The sequence below is a fragment of the Balaenoptera borealis genome (assembly GCF_965194805.1).
Source record: "Balaenoptera borealis genome assembly, chromosome: X".
NCBI classification, from domain to species: domain Eukaryota; kingdom Metazoa; phylum Chordata; class Mammalia; order Artiodactyla; family Balaenopteridae; genus Balaenoptera; species Balaenoptera borealis.
In genome coordinates, this window is record NC_138881.1 from 112455921 (window position 1) to 112475862 (window position 19942).

At 38.1% G+C, this 19942-nt stretch overlaps 1 protein-coding gene across 7 annotated transcripts in view; it reads left to right on the plus strand.

Annotated features, from left to right (window-relative positions):
* PHF6 (PHD finger protein 6) overlaps positions 1–19942 on the plus strand; it is a 54395-nt gene that overhangs the window by 19585 nt on the left and 14868 nt on the right. For 5 of the 7 annotated variants that reach the window (XM_082377951.1, XM_082377950.1, XM_082377945.1 and 2 more), the window contains 2 exons: positions 18283–18452; positions 18624–18767. In XM_082377951.1, coding sequence (XP_082234077.1) covers positions 18283–18452; positions 18624–18767 — 314 coding nt within the window. The remainder of the gene's footprint in view (positions 1–18282; positions 18453–18623; positions 18768–19942) is intronic. The other 2 variants (XM_082377949.1, XM_082377948.1) reach the window with 1 other exon arrangement.

A 19942-nucleotide genomic window follows, 5' to 3' on the forward strand; every position in this document is an offset into this window, starting at 1 on the left:
ATACTTCAGAAGTGCTGGTTAAAAATTCAGTGTTTAGCAAAAACTTGTCATTAAGGTAAACATATTGGACAAATAATAAGAACAGAATGTTTTTGAGGTGATAAAGTGCAACTGATAAACTTTATAATGTTTTCCTACAGTTTTTTCCTCACTTAATTCTGTAATTGAATGGAAAAACCTTTCGTGAAAGGTTAAGAGTAAGCTTTCCCACCTTTCATTGCTTCAGGTTTTAACAGCGGATTTATTTGATTCTCTTCACAATTGTAGTGAGCATATATGGTAAGGCAAGGATTGAGACTTAATAATCTGACGAATACAAGTGTGTCAGCATACTGGGGCAGGATATTTGAGGGTGGCAACAATGATTAATATAGTCATCTCCCCTTTTATTCCCTCAGTTTCTGAAGCTGATAGTACCATCTAGTGGTAGAGATAAGTCAGTGCAGACTACATAAAACAATAATTTTGACCACCTTTTTGCTTTGAGAAACTTTTTAATGAGGAAGATCTAAATTCATACTTTTCAGGAGGACTTTCCTTTTTTTTTTTAAGATTTTTTCATGTGGACCATTTTTAAAGTCTTTATGGAATTTTTTACAATATTGCTTCTGTTTTCTGTTTTGGTTTTTTGGCCCCAAGGCATGTGGGATCTTAGCTCCCCGACCAGGGATCGAACCCGCACCCCCTGCATTGGAAGGTGAAATCTTAACCACTGGACTGCCAGGGAAGTCCCAAGAGGACTTTTCTTTTAATATAACTGGCAGGAATACTACAATTCAAATTTGTGATACGATTGATTTGAATTTTGGGTTCAGTGTATAGTTTGGTAGCACATTTGGGTTCCCTGTATTATTGACACATGTAGTATGTTTATACTCATCTTGTAGAACTTGAAAGCATAATATTACAGTTTAAAAGTATGACAGAGTTTCTATTTATTGAATTTTGACTTTTATCACATTCATCAAGCTTGAATTTATTAGATATTGAGTGCTTTGTCAGAAACAGAACTTCCAATTATTTCATTATTCTAATGGGGAACATATATTCTACTTTATGATTGTAATTTATGGTGGGGGTTTATAGGGTTGTATTTCAGGGACTGTCTTTGAGAATTGTACGGCACTAATCTATAGAGCAAAGAGGAATTGATACCTTTGGCGATTTCTTGATCGTTTTTGCCATTTGTGGCTCAGTACCTACTTTGCTAATACTTAAAATGATAAATACTATGTAATTCAGTCTGTCATGTTAGCTTGATATAACATGAACTGTGCTTTGAAATATTAAATTTGAGAATCTCTTTACCATCTCCATACTTTTGCCTTTTCCAAAATGTCATACAGTTGGAATCATACAGTATGTAGCCTTTTCAGATTGGTTTCTTTCACTTCGTTGGCCTTTTTTTTGGTGGGGGGGGATTAGTTGTTAATGCTTACAAGAAAGGATCCAATGGACAAGAAGAGATTGAAGGTACAAGAAGGAGGATTCAGTGCACAAGTGGAACGATTGCCCTGTGATAAGGAGGACCTTTCCACTGTAATAGGAGAGAAGGAAGAGGGTAAGTGGTTCCTATCAGGTCTGTTTTCTCTGTGAGGGAGAATGTAGGGAGAGGGGTGAGGGTTGGAAGTTGAAGGAGAGAGAAGTTGTTTTGAAAGAATAGTTGTGAAGACCAGGGGAGGAAGTTTGCCTAGAGAAATGTAAAGTTTCCGGACTGAATTGGATCAGTTGAGGTTGGTAACCATGAATTTGTAAAGTCATGCCATCTGTCAGGTTGTGTGACATTTCCTACAGCAGTACAGGATCCTGGGTGTAGAATAGAGAAGGTATCTAGTTGGTTCATTCAGAATCGGAATTTTTCCAAGTGGGTTCAACAAAGGAGTAAAGGGATAAGGGAGTTTAGAATATTTGCGAGAGTAAAGAAACTGAAAGGAATTAATAGACTGGAGGTCCTGGTAAGATTGAAGAACAATGAGAATGGAAGTACTTGGGAAAGCAATCATCTGTGGTCCCAAAGTATGATATAGTGATTTCAGAGGTAGAATCCTTTTAGGTGATTATATGAGGTATCTGGGTATGATTATAGGGATTAGGTGGTCGATGGAGGACATCAGTGAAGATTAAGGAACTGAATGGCTAGGTGTTGCTTGGATTGTCCATGTGGATAGTGAAATCACCCAGCATGATGGCAAGGGTCAGGGGTGGAGAAAAGGGCTGTGAGCCGTGTGCTAAAGAAAGTGATGTGTGAGTGGAATGATTGGGAGTTGGCAATTATTAGCAAGGAGGAGAGGAAGAAGGTAGCATAGTCTGTGGACCAGCAGAATGGACGTCATCTGGGAGTTTGTTAGAAATGCCTGATCTGAAGCCCCACCCCTGACCTACTTAATAGGAATTTAAACAAGATCCCAGGTGGTTTGTATGCATATTAAATTTGGGGGCTTCCCTGGTGGCGCAGTGGTTGAGAGTCTGCCTGCTAATGCAGGGGACGCGGGTTCGAGCCCTGGTCTGGGAGGATCCCACATGCCGCGGAGCAGCTAGGCCCGTGAGCCACAACTGCTGAGCCTGTGCGTCTGGAGCCTGTGCTCCGCAACGGGAGAGGCTGCGACGGTGAGAGGCCCGCGCACTGCGATGAGGAGTGGCCCCCGCTTGCCACAACTAGAGAAAGCCCTTGCACAGAAACGAAGACCCAACATAGCAATAAATCAATCAATCAATAAATAAATCTTTAAAAAAAAAAAAAATTTGGGAAGCAGTAGTTTAGTTGAATGACATGGACCTCAAAGGTGCAGAGCTTTTTACAAGGGAATGGAGAATTAATGGCTCAACAATGCTGTCTAGCAGAACTTTCTGCGATGATGGAAATGTTCTATATTTGCACTGCCCAATATGGTAGCCACTAGCCACATGTGGTGATTGAGTGCTTAAAATGGTGTAGTGCCCTCCTATATGTTAGAAATGGACAGGAGTAGCCAGAATTAAATCCTACATCTTATGTTTCCCCCCCGTTGGCCTGTGTTTAGATAATAGGTATATCCTTTACTTTTTTTTTTAAATAACTTAATTTATTTTATTTATTTATTTTTGGCTGCGTTGGGTCTTTGTTGCTGAGTGCGGGATTTCTCTAGTTGCGGTGAGCGGGGGCTACTCTTCGTTGCGGTGTGCCGGCTTCTCATGACAGTGGCTTCTTTTGTTGCATAGCACGGGCCCTAGGCGCACGGGCTTCAGTAGTTGTGGCTCGCAGGCTCTAGAGCACAGGCTCAGTAGTTGTGGCTCACGGGCTTAGTTGTTCTGCAGCATGTGGGATCTTCCTGGACCAGGGCTCGAACCTGTGTCCCCTGCATTGGCAGGCGGATTCTTAACCACTGCGCCACCAGGGAAGCCCTTTTACCTTTTTTTAAAGCAATATTTCAAAAATGTCAAATGTTGGCAATAGCAAATAGCTTTAGCTTGTAACAGATACCAGTCTGTATTTTGTAGAAGTACTTTAATATGATAATTTGTCATCACTAAACATATGACTACTTATAAGGAACTGTGATTACAAATGAATGGTGGTTCTTTTAAAATCATTTTTATTAAGGGTATTAAGGTCTTTTTTTTTTTTAACTTTTATTTATTTTATTTTTGGCTGCGTTGGGTCTTCGGTGCTGCACGCGGGCTTTCTCCAGTTGTGGCGAGCGGGGGCTACTCTTCATTGCAGTGCGCTGGCTTCTCATTGCGGTGGCTTCTCTTGTTGCGAAGCACAGGCTCTAGGTATGCGGGCTTCAGTAATTGTGGCATGCGGGCTCAGTAGTTGTGGCTCGCGGGCTCCAGAGCACAGGCTCAGCAGTTGTGGCACACGGGCTTAGTTGCTCTGCAGCATGTGGGATCTTCCCGGACCAGGGCTCGAACCCGTGTCCCCTGCATTGGCAGGCGGGTTCTTAACCACTGTGCCACCAGGGAAGCCCAAGGTATTAAGGTCTTTGCATTTAATAATTTATATGGAGCAAAGTAATCTGTGAAGAGATAGAAAACAGTATCTAGAGTAGATGCTGGGTGCTAGATATTCACAGTAAGAATGTGTAGAATGTAAGTCATCATCACAAACATAACCTCAGCTCAGTTTAAATTCTTAATTGTAAGGAGCCAAACTTGTGGTTTATTATATTTCTTAAATTACCCAATATAGAATGTTTTGCATGGGATGGGTATTCAAGAAATGTTTGTAACTTCTTCATTTTCTTTGGCTTGAAACTAAGAACCGTATTTAGCGTGTCACTTGTTTTTGGGTGACAGTTCTTGTCCTGTAGCTTCTCTTGTGCCGGGTGTCAGTAGAGAAAGATGAATTAATAAAACAGGGTTTCACTCTGGGGTGAGTTACACAATTTAGCGGCAGATATGTGACTAACTGATTAAAATACAGTGGTGATACATGGAAGTACTTAGAGATAAAGGGGCATCATGTTTGCATCTACTCTTTAACCTTTCAGAAAAAGGTGTATGGATAGAGAGAATGAATGATAAAGCATATGTGGTAAGATATTAACATTTGGGTGAAGGGTATATAGGAATTTTTTTTACACATTTTTATAAGTCTGAAATTAGTGATAAGTGCCACAATTACAGTGACCATAAAATCCCAGGTGTTCTGAGACAGTGTAAACAAATCAGGGACTTGGTGGAGCCCCTAATGGACAGTTTGGGAGCTTTATTAGAGGTGCTTCTCAAATCATATAACTCAGTTTATGTTTCAGGAAATAATTATATTGGAAGTGTGTTGAAAGTGTGTTGTCATTTATGTAGATTCAAGCCTTTGCCTGGTTTAATAGTCCCTTAATTTTTTCTTTCCATTGTTCTTTTTCTCTAGATTATGTTGCAGTTTCCAATCTTCATTACTTTTATTAAATGGAAGTTTAGGGAGATTTTAATGTGGTATCAAAGTGTTAAAAAACCTTTTAAGTTTAGGTGCATTGAATAGATTTATTAGGTACTGGACAGGCAGTTTTGTACACTGGTTGAATATGGGCTTTGAATTCAGATGTATATTTGAATCTTAGCTCTGCCACTTACTAGTCACGTGATCTTGGGCAAGTTATTTAGTATCTCTTAGAACCTTAATACTGCATCTGTAAAATGGGGATTAAAAAAACCCCACCTTGTAGGATTATTGTAAGAATTAAATGAAATGATGCATGTGAAGCTCTTAGAAATGTGCCTGGCACATAGTAAGTTGCTCAGTAAATACTACATTCTGTATCATTATGGTTGTAACCATTATTCCTTGAAAACTCTACCTACCTCTCTTACCACTCATCTTTTCATGTGCTCTTCCTTGGAAGATAATAGAATTTAAACTGTGTGATTTAACTTGGAAAATTTTAGTAATGTATTCATACTGTGCTCTTTGCTACAATTGACTCCATATTCTCTCCTTGATTCACCAGATTTGTTGACTACCCATGTGCAAAGTGCTGTGCTAGGCACTATTTACACTCATCATTGTTTTAGCGCACTTTACAAACTTTCATTATAGGAAGTTTGAAACATACGCAAAAGTATGTTTGAAAAAAAGCCCCAATTCACAGAAAGATAGACAAGATGAAAACGCAGAGGGCTATGTACCAGATGAAGGAACAAGATAAGACCCCAGAAAAACAACTAAATGAAGTGGAGATAGGCAACCTTCCAGAAAAAGGATTCAGAATAATGATAGTGAAGATGATCCAGGACCTCGGAAAAAGAATGGAGGCAAAGATCGAGAAGGTGCAAGAAATGTTTAACAAAGACCTAGAAGAATTAAAGAACAAACAAACAGAGATGAACAATACAATAACTGAAATGAAAACTACACTAGAAGGAGTCAGTAGCAGAATAACTGAGGCAGAAGAACGAATAAGTGACCTGGAAGACAGAATGGTGGAATTCACTGCTGTGGAACAGAATAAAGAATGAAAAGAAATGAAAACAGCCTAAGAGACCTCTGGGACAACATTAAACACAACAACATTCACATTATAGGGGTCCCAGAAGGAGAAGAGAGAGAGAAAGGACCTGAGAAAATATTTGAAGAGATTATAGTCGAAAACTTCCCTAACATGGGAAAGGAAATAGCCACCCAAGTCCAGGAAGCAGAGAGAGTCCCATACAGGATAAACCCAAGGAGAAACACACCGAGACACATAGTAATCAAATTGACAAAAATTAAAGACAAAGAAATATTATTGAAAGCAGCAAGGGGAAAACGACAAATAACATACAAGGGAACTCCCATAAGGTTAACAGCTGATCTTTCAGCAGAAACTCTACAAGCTAGAAGGGAGTGGCATGATATACTTAAAGTGATGAAAGGGAAGAACCTACAACCAAGATTACGCTACCCGGCAAGGACCTCATTCAGATTTGATGGAGAAATCAAAAGCTTTACAGACAAGCAAAAGCTAAGAGAATTCACCACCACCAAACCAGCTCTACAACGAATGCTAAAGGAACTTCTCTAAGTGAGAAACACAAGAGAAGAAAAGGACCTACAAAAACAGACCCAAAACAATTAAGAAAATGGTCATAGGAACATACATATCGATAATTACCTTAAACGTGAATGGATTAAATGCTCCAACCAAAAGACACAGGCTCGCTGAATGGATACAAAAACAAGACCCACCTATACACTGTCTACAAGAGACCCAGTTCAGATCTAGGGACACATACAGACTGAAAGTGAGGGGATGGAAAAAGATATTCCATGCAAATGGAAATCAAAAGAAAGCTAGAGTAGCAATACTCACATCAGATAAAATAGACTTTAAAATAAAGAACGTTACAAGAGACAAGGAAGGACACTACATAATGATCAAGGGATCAATCCAAGAAGAAGATATAACAATTATAAATATATATGCACCCAACATAGGAGCACCTCAATACATAAGGCAACTGCTAACAGCTATAAAAGAGGAAATCGACAGTAACACAATAATAGTGGGGGACTTCAACACCTCACTTACACCAATGGACAGATCATCCAAACAGAAAATTAATAAGGAAACACAAGCTTTAAATGACACACTAGACCAGATAGATTTAATTGATATTTATAGGACATTCCATCCAAAAACAGATTACACTTTCTTCTCAAGTGCGCACAGAACATTCTCCAGGGTAGATCACATCTTGGGTCACAAATCAAGCCTCAGTAAATTTAAGAAAATTGAAATCATATCAAGCATCTTTTCTGACCACAACGCTATGAGATTAGAAATGAATTACAGGGGAAAAAAACGTAAAAAACACAAACACATGGAGGCTAAACAATACGTTACTAAATAACCAAGAGGTCACTGACTAAATCAAAGAGGAAATCAGAAAATACCTGGAGACAAATGACAATGAAAACACGATGATCCAAAACCTATGGGATGCAGCAAAAGCAGTTCTAAGAGGGAAGTTTATAGCTATACAAACCTACCTCAAGAAACAAGAAAAATCTCAAATAAACAATCTAACCTTACACCTAAAGGAACTAGAGAAGAACAAACAAAACCCAAAGTTAGTAGAAGGAAAGAAACCATAAAGATCAGAGCAGAAATAAATGAAATAGAAACAAAGAAAACAATAGCAAAGATCAATAAAACTGGGCTTCCCTGGTGGCGCAGTGGTTGAGAATCTGCCTGCCAATGCAGGGGACACGGGTTCAAGCCCTGGTTTGGGAAGATCCCATGTGCCACGGAGCATCTAGGCCCATGAGCCACAATTACTGAGCCTGCGCGTCTGGAGCCTGTGCTCCGCAACAAGAGAGGCCGCAATAGTGAGAGGCCCGTGCACCGCAATGAAGAGTGGCCCCCACTTGCCGCAACTAGAGAAAGTCCTCGCACAGAAATGAAGACACAACACAGCCAAAAATAAATAAATAAAATTTTAAAAAAACAACAAAAAACAAAACAAACAAAAAAGATCAGTAAAACTAAAAGCTGGTTCTTTGAGAAGATAAACAAAATTGATAAACCATTAGCCAGACTCATCAAGGAAAAGAGGGAGAGGACTCAAATCAGTAGAATTAAAAATGAAAATGGAGAAGTTACAACAGACACCGCAGAAATACAAAGCATCCTAAGAGACTACTACAGGCAACTCTATGCCAATAAAATGGACAACTTGGAAGAAATGGACAAATTCTTAGAAAGGTATAACCTGCCAAGACTGAACCAGGAAGAAATAGAAAATATGAACGGACCAGTCGCAAGTAATGAAATTGAAACTGTGATTAAAAATCTTCCAACAAACAAAAGTCCAGGACCAGATGGCTTCACAGGTGAATTCTATCAAACATTTAGAGAAGAGCTAACCCCCATCCTTCTCAAACTCTTCCAAAAAGTTGCAGAGGAAGGAACACTCCCAAACTCATTCTATGAGGCCACCATCACCCTGATACCAAAACCAGACAAAGATACTACAAAAAAAGAAAATTACAGACCAATATCACTGATGAATATAGATGCAAAAATCCTCAACAAAATACTAGCAAACAGAATCCAACAACACATTAAAAGGATCATACACCATGATCAAGTGGGATTTATCCCAGGGATGCAAGGATTCTTCAGTATACGCAGATCAATCAACGTGATACACCATATTAACAAATTGAAGCAGAAAAACCATATGATCATCTCAATAGATGCAGAAAAAGCTTTTGACAAAATTCAACACCCATTTCTGATAAAAACTCTCCAGAAAGTGGGCATAGAGGGAACCTACCTCAACATAATAAAGGCCATATACGACAAACCCACAGCAAACATCATTCTCAATGGTGAAAAACTGAAACCATTTCCTCTAAGATGAGGAACAAGACAGGGATGTCCACTCTCACCACTATTATTCAACATGGTTTTGGAAGTCCTAGCCACGGCAATCAGAGAAGAAAAAGAAATAAAAGGAATCCAAATTGGAAAAGAAGAAGTAAAACTGTCACTGTTTGCAGATGACATGATACTATACATAGAGAATCCTAAAGGTGCCACTAGAAAACTACTAGAGCTAATTAGTGAATTTGGTAAAGTTGCAGGGTATAGGATTAATGCACAGAAATCTCTTGCATTCCTATACACTAAGGATGAAAAATCTGAAAGAGAAATTAAGGAAACACTCCCATTTACCACTGCAACAAAAGGAATAAAATACCTTGGAATAAACCTACCTAGGGAGACAAAAGACCTGTATGCAGAAAACTATAAGACACTGATGAAAGAAATTAAAGATGATACCAACAGATGGAGAGATATACCATGTTCTTGGATTGGAAGACTCAACATTGTGAAAATGACTATACTACCCAAAGCAATCTACAGATTCAGTGCAATCCCTATCAAATTACCAATGGCATTTTTTACGGAACTAGAACAAAAAGTCTTAAAATTTGTATGGAGACACAAAAGACCCTGAATAACCAAAGCAGTCTTGAGGGAAAAAAACGGAGCTGGAGGAATCAGACTCCCTGACTTCAGACTATACTACAAAGCTACAGTAATCAAGACAATATGGTACTGGCACAAAAACAGAAACACAGATCAATGGAACAAGATAGAAAGCCCAGAGATAAACCCACGCACCTATGGTCAACTAATCTATGACAAAGGAGGCAAGGATATACAATGGAGAAAAGACAGTCTCTTCAATAAGTGGTGCTGGGAAAACTGGACAGCTACATGTAAAAGAATGAAATTAGAACACTCCTTAACACCATACACAAAAATAACCTCAAAATAGATTAGAGACCTAAATGTAAGACCAGACACTATAAAACTCTTAGAGGAAAACATAGGAAGAACACTCTTTGACATAAATCACAGCAAGATCTTTTTTGACCCACCTCCTAGAGTAATGGAAATAAAAACAAAAGGGACCTAATGAAACTGCAAAGCTTTTGCACAGCAAAGGAAACCATAACCAAGACGAAAAGACAACCCTCAGAATGGGAAATAATATTTGCAAATGAATCAACGGACAAAGGATTAATCTCCAAAATATATAAACAGCTCATGCAGCTCAATATTAAAAAAACAAACAACCCAATCCAAAAATGGGCAGAAGACCTAAATAGACATTTCTCCAAAGAGGACACACAGATGGCCAAGAAGCACATGAAAAGCTGTTCAACACCACTAATGATTAGAGAAATGCAAATCAAAAGTACAATGAGGTATCACCTCACACCTGTTAGAATGGGCATCATCAGAAAATCTACAAACAACAAATGCTGGAGAGGGTGTGGAGAAAAGGGAACCCTCTTGCACTGTTGGTGGGAATGTAAATTGATGTAAATTGAATGTGAATTGATACATAGTGTTCTCCACTATGGAGAACAGTATGGAGGTTCCTTAAAAAACTAAAAATAGAATTACCATATGATCCAGCAATCCCACTACTGGGCATATACCCAGAGAAAACCATAATTCAAAAAGACACATGCACCCGAATGTTCATTGCAGCAGTATTTACAATAGCCAGGTCATGGAAGCAACCTAAATGCCCATCAACAGACGAATGGATAAAGAAGATGTGGTACATATATACAATGGAATATTACTCAGCCATAAAAAGGAACGAAATTGGGTCATTTGTTGAGACGTGGATGGATCTAGAGACTGTCATACAGAGTGAAGTAAGTTAGAAAGAGAAAAACAAATATCGTATATTAACGCATATATGTGGAACCTAGAAAAATGGTACAGATGAACCAGTTTGCAGGGCAGAAATTGAGACACAGATGTAGAGAAGAAACATATGGACACCAAGGTGGGAAAGCGGCAGGGGGTGTGGGGGTGGTGGTGTGATGAACTGGGCGATTGGGATTGACATATATACACTGATGTGTATAAAATTGTTGACTATAAGGGCCTGCTGTATAAAAAATAAAATTAAGTTAAAAAATTTTTTTTAAAATGTAGGGATATGAGGAGAGCATTAAAAAAAAAAAAAAAGCCCCATCACCCAGCTTTAGCAACCATCAGCTCCTGGCCAGTCTTGTTTCATCTATACCGTTACCCACTTCCTCCACCTGGATTATTTTAAACTAAATCCCAGCTATCATATTTCATTTTAGCACACTTAATTAAGAATAATATATTTTATGTATGTTACATGTTTATATATGCATATGCCTAAAAGAAATCATTTATCTGATAACTTTACTGGAAAAGCAGAGTTTGCTTGTGACCAGGGGCATGCAGAGCAAATGCTCACCACGTTCCCGTTGGAGACGGCAGGGCAGATGACTTCCAGTCTTGCTTTTGTAGCTGCCCTAAAGATTCAAAACAGATGTGGTAATGCTTACCCCAACTTTAATGCTTGGCCTTTTTCTTAAAAAAAAAAATTCCGACAAATGTTTATTGAGTGCCTGCTGGGTGTGGGCACATTGGGGAGTTTAGAAAAGAAGCCCCTTGTGGACAAAGAGCTTACAGTCTACACAAGGTATGACAAGAGTAATAACAATTGAATAGAATTTCATAGTCTACAAAGCGCTTTTCTCAAACATTTTCTTACAGCAGCCTTTTCAGGAAGGTGTTCTTATTAGTCCCATTTGATATACCAGGAGACTTGTGAGTGTTAAGTAACTTCACTAAGTTAAGGCCTAGAAAGTGGCAGACTTCAGACTTTCTGTCCAGGGGCCCTTTCTACTTCATACTGTTAAGTGATGTGAGAATTTAGGAGAAGGAAGGAAATGGGGCTTAAACCAGGAAGATATAAGATGAGGAAAACATTGATTAGGAGGGAGAAGAGAATTGGTAAAGGGACAGATAGGGCTTATACAATACTAGGAGGAGGGGAGAGTTGGTTTCCTGGTAAGTTGGTCACCCCCCTGTCGCATAGGGGCAATCAGAAGGGTAACAGAGAAGGGCCTGGCCATTCTAAGGTGACATGGACATCTGTACTCATAAAGGTGGGGAACACTTGGTGGCACAGGAAAGGATGACAACCTTATTTTGCTACCTACCTTATCAAGTCTGGATTTTTAGAAATTGTAGTTGTGAATACAAGGGTAAGGTTTTATTTTCTCCCATATTCTTTTGTTTGAATAGGTATATGAACATTGTACAAAAATCAGCAGTACAAAAGAGTGTAGACTGTAAGCAAGCTTTCCCCTCATCCTTGTCCTTGTATCTCAGTTTCCAGAGTTTTTTGCTAAAAGCAACATCTACTGTCAGTTTCTTTTGTGTCCTTCCAGGGCAATGCATACATAAGCATATGTATAGCTACCCTTTTTCTAACTTGCAGGAGCATATGAAGATGTTTATTTCCATGATAGTGGGTATTACTACTTCCAAAGCATATAATGACTCACTGACATGTGTTTGTCCCAGCTCTGCTACTCCCTAGCTTTGTGATCTTAGGCAAAATTATTTAACTTTTATGAATTTACTTATCTATAAAATGGGGGATGGGGATGGTGACTGATACATCCTCATGGGGCTGTTTTGAGGTCGAATGAGATAATGCATGTAAACTGCATAGCACATCTGGTATAGTCAAAACTCAAAAAGCTCAAATGTTAGCTCTTATATTTTGGGTATTTGCATTTGCATATTAAATGGAAAAGGGCAAGATGCAGAATAGTATGCTTAGAATGCCATTTGTTTGTATATTCTTTTAAAACAGATTTGCATATGCATAGAAAATAATAGCTGACATTTATTGAGAGTGTCTTATGTGCCAGGCCCTGTTCTAGATTAAGTACTTTACAGGAACTAACTCATTTAATTCAAGAACCCTCTGAGGTAAGTCTCAGGTCCAAGGACACACAGTCTGTGACAGATCCAGGATTCAAAACCAGGCTCTCTACCCTTGAGATTGAGAAAAGAAGCGTTAAGGGTACCTTGAGAGGGAGGGAGTGAGTATGCAGAAAGGGAAGCAAGGAAGCTAGGGCACCAGCTGGGAGTGCAGAGCTGATGGAATTGGAAGGTGGAAAGGAAGGTTTTCCCTACTTTTATGCAGATAGTTCTTTTATAATTATTATTAAAAATAACTTTTGAGAATGTTAAAACATTTTCACAGTTTTGAATTGGAAAAATAATAAGTAACCATGAAAAATTTAAACAAAGGTGCTGTGACTAGCTTCATACTCACATTTTCATGTGCAAATAATTTTCAAATATTTTCTAGGATAAATTCCCAAAGATAAAATCACTGGGTCAAAGGGTTTAATCTTTTTAAGGTTCTCAATACGCATTGCCATATTACTTTCTAGAAAGATTGTACTAGATAATGTTCCTGCCAGCAGTGGCTGACTTTACCCCCTCCTTTCACCACATTGGATGTTATAAATTCTTTTAAATACAAACGTAGTACATAGCCCATTGTTAAAAAAATTAAAATAGTACAAAAGTACTATTAAAATTAAAGTAATTCAGAAAGCCCTCTATTCACCCCAAAATCCCACTCTCAGTAGTAGTAGAGTTCCTACTACTAACAGTTCGTATATCTTCCTAGAACCTTTCTTACATACGTACAATCTTACATATATATGCATATGCGCACTATTTGTAATACAATGGCGTTATAGTATACAGAGATAATGTTATGCAACTTTTTTTTTTTTAATAAATTTATTTATTTATTTATTTTTGGCTGCGTTGGGTCCTCGTTTCTGTGCGATGGCCCTTTCCAATTGCGGCAAGCGGGGGCCACTCCCCACCGCGGCGCGCTGGCCTCTCACCGCCGCGGCCCCTCCCGCTGCGGAGCACAGGCTCCAGACGCGCAGGCCCAGCAGCCGTGGCTCACGGGCCCAGCCGCCCCGCGGCATGTGGGATCCTCCCGGACTGGGGCACGAACCCGCGTCCCCTGCATTGGCAGGCAGACTCTCAACCACTGCGCCACCAGGGAAGCCTGCAACTTGTTTTTTTCATTCCGTGATGTATCAGACACCCTCCTCTGTCTGTGCATACAGATCAACCTCATTCTTTTTAACAGTTGTGTTACATCCCATAGAGTAAATAGAACCATAGTTTATTTAAGGATTTATCTTAATAAAAATCAGTTATATCTATTTTTTTCACATACAAATAAAACTGCATTGATCTTCCTTATACGTATGTGCTTATGTACTTATGCAAGTGATTCTATAGGATAAAGTCCTAGAAATGGGGATGCCAGGAGAGACTCTGTGCATTAAACATTGGGAATAAGTACTGTCACATGTACCAACAGTGTATGAGAGTGTCCAGTTCCCTACAACTGTGCTGGATATTATCAGTCTTATAATTTTTACGAATCTGATTATCTCATTTAATTTCCATTTCTCTTATCATTAGTAAGGTTGTGCTTCTGCCCATGTTTTTTCAGTCATTTATATTTCTTCTGTGAATTGTCAGTCCTATCCTTTGAACGTTTTTCTTTCAAGGTTCGTCTTTTTAAAATTGATGTGAAGTGCTGTCTGTAAAATATAGATATTAATTCCCTGCCACTAAATGGCTTCTTAGGTGTCCTAACACCAAGATTATAAGAAAAATTCTCTTCCATTTTCTTCTGTTACATTTCTGGTTTGTTATTTTATTAGATTTTTTGGATCCGTCTCTAATTTTTTCATATGGTATGAGAAAAGGAATCTGAATTTTTAGAAAATGGGTACGCAGTTGTGCCATTATGTCTCTCCGCCACTCATTTGAAATGCTACCATTATCATACTCTGATTTCCCATATGCATTTGGGTCTCTTTTCAACCTGGCTTTCTCTTCTGCTGACATGTGTCTATTCCTATGCCAGTGTTTTAACTACTGTTGCTTTATGGTATAGTTTGATATCTTTTTTAAAAAAAGATAGTCTTGTGTATTATACATTTACTCTTCCAGAAAACTGTGGAATCAACTTTCAATTCTGTTTTATCAGCATTTCATTAAATTAGGTTAGCAAGAACTGATACCATTCTAATGTTGATCCTATTCATCCAGAAACATGGCTTATCTCAACATTTTTGTGGGGCTTCTTTTTTTTTTTTTTTTTTTAACTTTTGAGTTTATTTATTTATTTTATATTTATGGCTGTGTTGGGTCTTCGTTTCTGTGCGAGGGCTTTCTCTAGTTGTGGCAAGTGGGGGCCACTCTTCATCGCCGTGCGCGGGCCTCTCACTATCGCGGCCTCTCTTGTTGCGGAGCACAGGCTCCAGACGCGCAGGCTCAGTAATTGTGGCTCACGGGCCCAGTTGCTCCGCGGCATGTGGGATCTTCCCAGACCAGGGCTCGAACCCGCGTCCCCTGCATTGGCAGGCAGACTCTCAACCACTGCGCCACCAGGGAAGCCCTGTGGGGCTTCTTTTATATTTGTATTTCTTTTTTTTTTTTTTTTTTTTTTTTTTTTTTTTTTTTTTTTAAAGTTGTTTTTTTTTTTATAGCTACTTTATTTATTTATTTTATTTTATTTTTGTTTTGTGTTGGGTCTTCGGTTCATGCGAGGGCTTTCTCTAGTTGAGGCAAGTGGGGGCCACTCTTCATCGCGGTGCGGGGACCACTCTTCATCGCGGTGCGCAGGCCTTTCACTATCGCGGCCCCTCCCGTCGCGGGGCACAGGCTCCAGACGCGCAGGCTCAGTAGTTGTGGCTCACGGGCCCAGCTGCTCCGTGGCATGTGGGATCTTCCCAGACCAGGGCTCGAACCCGTGTCCCCTGCATTAGCAGGCGGATTCTCAACCACTGCGCCACCAGGGAAGCCCAATATATTTGTATTTCTAACACATTTTTTGTTGGGTTTATTGTAGTTTTTTACAACTATTTAAAGACTGCTATTTTGATAGGTGAAAATGATGTATCACTTAATTTACACTTCTTTGACTTAGAGATGTCAAATTTTCTAAAAGTGTATTTATTTATTTATTTTAAAGTTTATTTACTTTGGCTCTGTTGGGTCTTTGTTGCTGTGCACGGGCTTTCTCTAGTCGCGGCGAGCGGGGGCTACTCTTCATTGCGGTGCGCAGGCTTCTCATTGCGGTGGCTTCTCTTGTTGCGGAGCATGGGCTCTGGACGCGTGGGCTTTAGTAGTTGCAGCGCGTGGGCTCCGTAGTTGTGGCTCACAGGCTCTAGGGCGCAGGCTCAGTAGTTGTGGCGCACAGGCTTAGTTGCTCCACGGCATGTGGGATCCTCCTGGACCAGGGATTGAACCCGTGTCCCCTGCATTGGCAGGGGGATTCTTAACCACTGCGCCACCAGGGAAGTCCGTAAAAGTATATTTAACTACTTATGTTCTACGAATTATTTGATCATATGCTTCACCCATTTTTCTGTTGGGGTCTTAGTCTTTTATGAGCTTATCAGATCATAAAGATACTAATCCTTTGTCATAAGTACAGCAGATATTCTTCCAGTTTGTTTGCCTTCTAATTTTATCACTTTTTTTTTACTTTCAGAAGTTTAAAAGTCTAATATAGTTAAATCTGTCAATCTTTTGTGATTTTTTTTTTTTTACTATTGCTGTTAAAGTCCCCTAAAATTTTATACTGAACGATTCCATATTTAGGATAGACAAATACGCCATCTGGAAAACTAGCCATGTTGGCCTGATAATGGAATCAGTTAAGTAATTTCTTTATAGGTGTTTAACAGTGTAGTGTTGTTATAGTGTTAGTGATTGTTTGTTTTCATTGTAAATAACAGAATATTATGTATATCATGTATATGCTGTAGTATATATCAGGATGATTGGAACATTTGGTTATGATTTTTCATTTTAATTTTTGGCACATGCAAGTAATTCTAATAGCTTTAATGAAATTCTGTGTCTTAAAAATTGTCAGATTGAATGTTTAAAGTAGGTGGCATGTTCTGATGTGAAATTTGCTATAGTGTTAAGATCAGAATATATCTTTAATTGACTTGTCTGTCTTCACAGGGAGAGTTATTCACATGAATTTGTCTTATTGCCTATAAAACACTATCCACTTTTATCTTCCCCCCGCCCCGCTTCTTCCCTTAAATCCTACCACAGTTAGGTGAAGTTACATTGATATAAATTTTTATTAACTGTTTTGCAAGCGGTCTAATGCTCTCAGTTCCTGGAGTTTATATATTCAAGTATACTGATTAAATTACCCTTTCCTTATCATAATGAATGTGCTTTATTGCTTAAAAAAACCCTTTAAAGTATTTATTAGGAAAGATCAGCATCTGAGAAGAGGAGTTGATATGCTTTCTCATGGAGAAATTAGTCTGTGGAATTATAGTCGATAATTTATGGTAAAAGAAAAAACAATGTAGGTATTAGAGCTATGCCTAAAACTTTCTATAGTTTGACACTAAGACAAGTGAATATTTGGTTTTTATACCTTTTGGAACACTAGGTACATTGTCTTATATACAGTAGGCCCTCAATAAATATTTTTAGTGAATAACCAAATGAAGCACCTCTATTAATGGTAGAAATACTTTTCAAATTACTGGGAAGCACAGTTCTAAAACTTCTACATAAATTTTGTTTAATCCATTAACGTATACACAGACAACCTGCACCATAGCTTTTCTACCACTTATGTTAGAAATTCCTTTTATACTTAATATTTGTTTAATTACTTGATCAGTTGGTTAGTTCATTTGTAGATATCTTCCTTGTTGAATTTGATCTTTTGATTTTCATGATAGTTTAAAGAGCTATCTAGAGCAGTGCTATCCAATAGAACTTGTCTGTAATGATAGAAACATTCTATATCTGTGATGTCCAGTAGAGACTCAGCTTGCCACATGTGACTAATAAACACGTGAAATGTGGTCAGTGCGACTGAGAAACTGAAGGTTTAATTTTATTTAATTATAAATGACTTAAATTTTAAAAAGCCACATGTTGCCAGTGGCTACTATATTGGACAGCACAGATACACCTACTTTATTTTCATTTAGCTTTCCAAGTTATAGCAAGTTTATTTTCTGGGTAATTGTTCTGATTTCACCAACAGTGTGAGGTAAACCTCTTTGAAACCTATGGTAAAAAAAAAATTATACAAGATCTAATTCTAAAAAATTCCCTTATTAGAGTTTGGAAATGCTTATTGAATTATGTGCACAGTTAAGATCACAAAACTCATTTTCATAGAATTATAACTTTGATGGAAATAATTAATTTTACAGTGATTATAGTAAAACTATTTCTTTGTACTTGATTTTTGTTGCATTTATATGAAATGTTAGGCCACTATATCAAACATACCACAGATCATTTCTCCCCATATCTTGAGGTGATTTTATTCTAAGGAGAAACATATGTTCTAAGGACCCATGAACTAATGCTCATTTTAAGATTGGTCCGTGTAAAGCTTTTGTTCATTTTTAAGCAGCTGATCTAGAAGAAAGTTTTAACGAACACGAACTGGAGCCCTCATCACCTAAAAGTAAAAAGAAAAGTCGCAAAGGAAGGCCGCGGAAAACTAATTTTAAAGGACTGTCAGAAGATACCAGGTCCACATCCTCCCATGGAACAGATGAAATGGAGAGTAGTTCCTATGTAAGTAGAAAAATGTTGGATTCTTACTTTTTGTTGCACCATGAATATTTCATCTGAACTGTGTTGATAGGTAAAGTTAATCATTTGAAGTGTTAACTAAGCTTGAGGTACTGATAGCATATTTTCATGGATTTTTTTTTTCAAGTTTTTCATTTTCTTTTACATTTGCAGAGAGATAGGTCTCCACACAGAAGCAGCCCTAGTGACACCAGGCCTAAATGTGGATTTTGTCATGTAGGGGAGGAAGAAAATGAAGCAAGAGGAAAACTGCATATATTTAATGCCAAGAAGGCAGCTGCACATTATAAGTGCATGGTAAGTATGGTTCTTTTTATGTGCTTTTAAACTCAAGTTTTGGAAAGCATTTAGCTAGTAACCAAATATAGAACTTTCCTCCCCAGCATTAGTGTTTTAGAATTATGAATAGTGTGTCCTATAATCTCAAATCTTTTTTTAAAAGTATAATTGACTTACAATATTATACTAGTTTCAGGTATACAACATAGTGATTCGATATTTTTATACATTACAAAATGATCACCACGATAAGACTACTTACCATCTGTCACCATACAAAGTTATTACAATATTATTGACTCTATTTCCTATGCTGTACATTATATCCCCATGACTTATTTATTTTATCACTGGAAGTTCTATAATCCCAAATCTTCATAAACTCTAGATTTTAAAAAATACAGCCTTTATGATTTAGTGCTATTTAAAGTAATCCTAATTATAGTTACTATGTTCCAGATAATCCATAATTAATGATTTCATAACTGTAAAAATTTCAGCTTTATAAACTTGTCTTGGAAGCTATGTTTGGCCTCCACTATAACCTCGTAAAAGTCTTTCTTATTGTACTTCATATACTATATTGCAGTTATTCGTTTATGAGCCTCTTTCCCCAATAGACTCTTAAATTCCTTGAGGGTAAGAACTATATCTTATCTTTGCATCCTTAGATCCAGGTCTGACATATAGCATATGTAAACATTTTTGAACTAGATTGTATTGAATTACTCATCCCATTTATGATTAGGTTTTAAAAGATTATATTATTTAAGGAATTCCCTGGTGGTCCAGTGGTTAGGAGTCCATGCTCTCACTGCCGAGGGCCCGGGTTCAATCCCTGGTCGGGGAACTAAGATCCCACAAGCCACGTGGCATGGCCAAAAAAAAAATTTTTTTTAATTATATTATTCATATCAGAGGTTCTTAACCAGAGATGCATATCAAATTTACCTGGGGAGCTTTTTCCATAATATGTACCCTTGTAGTAGATCCCAAACATGTCTAGTTTGAAAAAAAAAATCTCTAGGTGATTCTCATCTGCATCTATGATGGAAATTTGTCATTTTAAACTATTTTTGAAACTGTGGAAATGTAAAATAGTTGAGATGACAGGGTGACACTGCTGAACTCTCCTTGTTAAATGAAGCATTTAATCTTGGCTCCACACTGGCAACCTTAGTTTTAGTCCATTG